Source organism: Watersipora subatra, chromosome 6 (assembly GCF_963576615.1).
Source record: "Watersipora subatra chromosome 6, tzWatSuba1.1, whole genome shotgun sequence".
In the NCBI taxonomy this organism is placed as follows: domain Eukaryota; kingdom Metazoa; phylum Bryozoa; class Gymnolaemata; order Cheilostomatida; family Watersiporidae; genus Watersipora; species Watersipora subatra.
Window position 1 is genome coordinate 66,182,017 of NC_088713.1, and position 5,519 is coordinate 66,187,535.

The following is a 5,519-nucleotide window of genomic DNA, read 5'->3' on the forward strand; positions in this document are numbered from 1 at the left end:
TTATTACTTGCTTTACATGATTAGCTTTACTTGCTTTACTTGAAAACTGCTTCTACACTTTAGTTCGCTTCTAAACTTTGATGTATTTTTGAATAATATTATAAAATATAGTATATTTTAATAAATGTATCACAATATAATTTGTTTGTATATATGCTGCATCTAACTATTTGAAGTAATGTATCTTTTGAAGCTTTTTCAAATTTGGAATGAATTAAAACAACCAAAGCACACTCTTATAATACTACATGTGTGTTCCAATATCTTTGGTTCAAGATATGCTGACTCTAACAACTGAAGCAAATACCTGAACAGATTAACTCAATATCTATGTTGTTAAAGCTCAGCTGAAGTTAGAAAGAACTCACTTTCCATGGCCTGTGGCTCGACGTTTGGTGATAGGTTAACCTCGGGTAATGCAACAGCCATGGCTTGGTAAAGCTGACCTTCCAGTAAAGACAGCAGGAGTTATAATGTTGCTATGTATCTGCTTCTCACTGCTTTATTATATGTCGTTTTACTAGAGCTACTTACAGTGCAGATGTTCTTTTGTATTTCACCGGAATGGCAACCAGAACAATGTTGACTATTAGGAGAGCACCGTCAACTGCAATGAAAACTGATGTTGTTGTCTTTATAGAGGTTGCTGACACTGTTGAATCTAATGAGACAAGGGGATATGACTCAGAAGTAACAAATGTCATGCTCATTAGCTCTGCAGTGTCTGGTTGTGAAATCACTACAACAGAAAGGCGTATAGATTACATGTATAGTTTAGATAGATAGCTTAAAAATGAACTAGACTGATCAACAAAACCAAAGCTATTAGAAGTTAATGAAGAGTATAAGCTAATATAGAATTGGTACACATGCTAAGTTAGTTGCCACTCTCTCTAGACTACAGTACACTCTTTGAAGACTATTTTACACTTTCTTCGAGCAATTGTACACTCCATTTGAGCTACTGTACACTCTATCTGAGCAATCGTACACTCCATCGAAACTATTGTACACTTTCCAATACATGTTGCTCTCAAGTCTTTATCATACCTTCGATAGCCGTTACTTTCTGCATCAAAGGTAAGAACTCCATACAGTAATGTATGTAATAATGTCACATTTTATAGCAGATGATAAGCACCAGATAAATCTTTGTTTTTTTAAATGTAAGTTGATAATTAGAATCACAAACACGTTTTTGCCTCATACTATCTTATTTTAGGTAGTTTTTTCAGAGTTTGGGATCAGATTAACTAGTATTTAGTTGTTTTGTAAAATAGTTATTGCATTGAAATACAAAAACATTAACATACAAGCTCAGTCCTAAAACACATTAAGCTCATATGTCAAACTATATCTGCATTTGCCACTTGTTAAGATTAGTTTCTCCAACAAGGTCATAATGTCAATAAGTACTCAGAACTTTTTAAACCCTTTTTATATATCCTAAAGGCATCAGACCTACTTGTAAAAAACATGCACTCTGTTTATGTCTGGTAGAGATCTGGTCTCTCTTTCTCTCGGTCTCTCCATATTTCCATCTCTCCATTTCTCCCTCCCTTTCCCTCACTTTCCCTCTCTTTTCCGCTCTTTCCTCTTTCTACCTCCCTTACCCTCTCTTTCCCTCTATTTCCCTCTCTTTCCCTCTCTTTCCCTTTCTTTCCCTCTCTCTCCTTTCCTTTTCCTCGTGTTCCCTCTTTTTCCTTCTCTTTCCCCCTCTCTTTCCCTTTCTTTTCTTCTCTCGTTTCCTTTCTTTCCCTCTCTCTTTTCCTCTCTTTCCTTCTCTTTCCCTCTCCCTCTTTCCCTCTCCTCCTTTCTTTCCTTTTCCCTGTCTCTCTCTCTCTCCCTATCTCCCCCTCTCCCCTCTTTCTCTCTTTTTGCATTCAGTTTCTCTTACATGAATATTCCATGACAAATTCATAGTAGTTGTCTTTGTAATCGGTAATAAAGGTGAAGGTCAGACTCTGGTCTATCAGGTTGAGGTAGAGCGTCGATTGAGCAGCCTCAGTACCACAGATCTGTATTGTGTTATTCTCATACCCGTTCACTCCAGTGATGTTTACATAGTCGAGGCACCTGGACTCTAAGGCCATGTTAGCTTGAGCTGTAAATTCTAGTCTGACTTGAGACCATGGTGGGATATCAGTTATGGTCAAAGCAGAGTTGATGTTATCACTGTACCAGCCTGGGTAGTTTTTGTGAGTGGCGATGTAATTGATTCCTTGTGAAGAGACTCTATGGTGAAAGTGCTTTTCCAAATATATGGGGAGCACCGCTGGAAAAGTAAGAACAACTGAAGAATGAAGAAAAGCAGATATCAAGCGGCAGGTTTATAGTTCAACACCTGATATTAAAATTCAGCAAAAGCATCAAACACATCAATCAGTAGTAATGATACCACACAACAATTAAAAATAAAAAATTTTAAAAACTGTTATTTGTCAGATTTTTTGTAGAGCATTTAACGAATAATTTGTTATGATAATATAAAATTATTCGGTTTATCATTAAACTAACAGAAAAGGTCAACCAAAACCTTTAAAAAAAGAAGTCATGAAAACAATAAACAGACTTGAGTTGAATAATTTTCAGATAAAAAGTTCATTTTGAGCTTGGTCTGGTATAAAATCTTTACAAATGTATCACTGCAAATTTTGTGTATGATTGCTTGAAAACTTATAAAATTTAGAGTGTCTTTCCTATTGAAAAAACTGCAACAAATTTGAGTAGAATCCTTAAATTTAGTCATTTTATAGCTTAAGGGTTTTAATAAAAAACCTTTGTTGGTTGGCCTTGGCAATATTTGAAATCAAATGTGTCAATGTAATTCCAACTTGCTAAATTGAGTAAGACAGTATCCGCTCTGCAAAACTTACTAATAAGAGCTGTGAGAGCAAGATTTAGTGACATCGCACGTAACATGGAGGCCCTATGCATATTTTAACCCAGATAGTGACTCATATTGTCCAACTAAGCTTAATCGATCAGCTTCCGAGATCATATTTTTTGTGACCTGGAGTTTCCTTGCTAAATATTTAGATGCTATAGTTGGACAGATGAACGATAAATTTTGAGAGATGTATATATCTTAAAGTTTATCATTACACTCACATGAAAGTGCTATCTTGAACTTCTAATCAGGTTGGTGTTTAAGAAAGTAACATGACATCAAATATTTTTGTCAAATTGTTGAAAAACATAGAGCACATGCACATGAAGCTTGGCGAAAATACTGTAACCATGACTATTTTTGCTGAATAGCAAAAACACACACATACGCACACTCACACACAAAATGGCAATCATATGCGCGCACACTTGACAGATACACATGCATTAGCACACATGTATGCATACACACACACAGTCACGCACCAACAACAGTGCACACATTCCCACACATGCGCACACATGCGTGCGCATGCGCACACATACGCACACATGCGCACACATGCACACACTTACAAGCACACTCAAACACACATGCACATACATGCACACGCAAGCACAAACACATGCATGTCATAAACACATCCTCACCCATTATTATACTCCTTCACGAACACCACACACATTCCAGATATACATGTACGCTCACCACACACACGCCATATGCCTGTGCCTGAGTGAGTGCAAGCATCACACAGACATGCTCTCACACACAAACACGGACATCACATGCATGTTACACCTTCAAACTCACGCACAAACTTACTCACAAGCATAATTGAAAAATATGATGTATCAGTAGATTTTGCAATTTTGGAATTTTTGTTTTCATTTTGTGCCTCTTTTAGGCTTTTGTGTATTGCTGGCTTTCTCTTTTTGTATAAATCACATTTTCAAATAAGTATATGCATTTACAATGGAAATTATTTTGTGTGTCCTGTAACAGTAGTTCTTACTTGAGTAAACAAGAAGAACCCATTGATAGGCTTGTTCTTGGCTTGTAATAAACTAGAAAGACATGATGTCTGCATTGGGAGTTACATAGTATGTCAAATCTTTGAAATCACTTCCACAGATTTTGATGTTACCTGACACCTCGAGATAGTTGCTGCAGTTGCTGTCCAACTCAATGCCTGACCTAGCTGTCAAGTCAATTCGGTAGAGAGGGTAAGCTGACACACCAGTCAACGTGAGGGAACATTTGATGTTCCTGCTATAAGGTAATGTAGGGTAGCCTTTGTGGGTAACAATGCGCATGAGGTGTCTCAATGGAGCTGTTCTTTGGCAGTTGGTACCTCGTTGTATGGGAATCATCACTGCTTATCTAAAACTCATTTATTATTTTCCCACTGCTTTTCAGGGTTACAATTAACACGGGTATTGTTAACTTGTACATAATTTACATATATTTAGTTAACATATCTCTTTTTAACATATATAGTAGCAGCATATGTATGGTTAACATGTGTGAATCCTACACGTATTTTGTTAACAGATGTATTGGTAACATGTTTAATTAACATATATATTGCCAACATGATTATTGTCCATATTGCCCACACATAGTTTTTGTTACTAGGCAGCATATGAAATAAAATAAAGAAATTTCTGTTCCCCTTTCATTGCACCTGCTGTCATCCTGTCACCAGAATTGTTACTAGCAAATGACTTGCCACAATGTTACAAGAAAACCTGCACTTTAAACTGCAAGTTACTTCTCCCGATGATCACATGTTATTTTCTTCTTGATTATATAAAGCACCAGTAAGTGGTAGTCAAAATTTAGAAAGATGGCACTAAAAGAAAAGTTAAGATGTACCATCTCACATTAAAACAATAGCTCAATCTCACCCTTCTGACTAGGTTGAATTTTAATCGGGACTCATAAAAAAATTGTAAGTAGTTATTCTTACAATGACCAACTACAGTAGATGCTGACATTAAACAGAAGAGCATTCCTTTTAACATCAGTGTTTAGGTTCTCTACAAAGTAGTGAAGAGACCCCATTCTTTACAAAGTTTAAATTATTCATGTATAATTCATAGGCGTAAGGCTCTAATATAAAAGTAAGAAAGTGCATACCGACATCAGCAGCAGGATTGTAACCATCACTTGGTATCCCTTCGACTTCTGAAATCAGTGAAAGTTTAAAATAGTATAAATAACCCAAATGGCATGTTGAAGTAACTTTCAAATCAAAAGCAGTGATTCAATAGTTTCATGGTAATATATAGTTACATGTATATATAATAACATGTTATATATATAACTATAATATATATTCTATATATAATCAAATTTAAATCAACTCAAAAGCAGTAATTCAATAGTTTCCTGTTAATATATAGCTATATATAATAACTTGTAATATACACTATATATATATATAACTAAAATGTATGTTAGCCTATATATACAAAATCAATTATATATATATATATATATATATATAGTAAGTCAATATCATTCATATATAGTAGCTCAATATTATTATATATAGTAAATCATTATTATTGATATATAGTTGATCAATATTACTGATATATAATACATCCCTATTATAATATTG

At 35.0% G+C, this 5,519-nt stretch overlaps 1 protein-coding gene across 1 annotated transcript; it reads right to left on the reverse strand.

Annotated features, from left to right (window-relative positions):
- Positions 1 to 1,487: 1,487 nt before the first annotated feature.
- On the reverse strand, positions 1,488 to 1,883 carry LOC137398456 (octapeptide-repeat protein T2-like). The gene has a single exon (XM_068084569.1). It carries the CDS (start codon positions 1,881 to 1,883, stop codon positions 1,488 to 1,490), a length of 396 nt encoding a protein of 131 aa, XP_067940670.1.
- Positions 1,884 to 5,519: the final 3,636 nt, after the last annotated feature.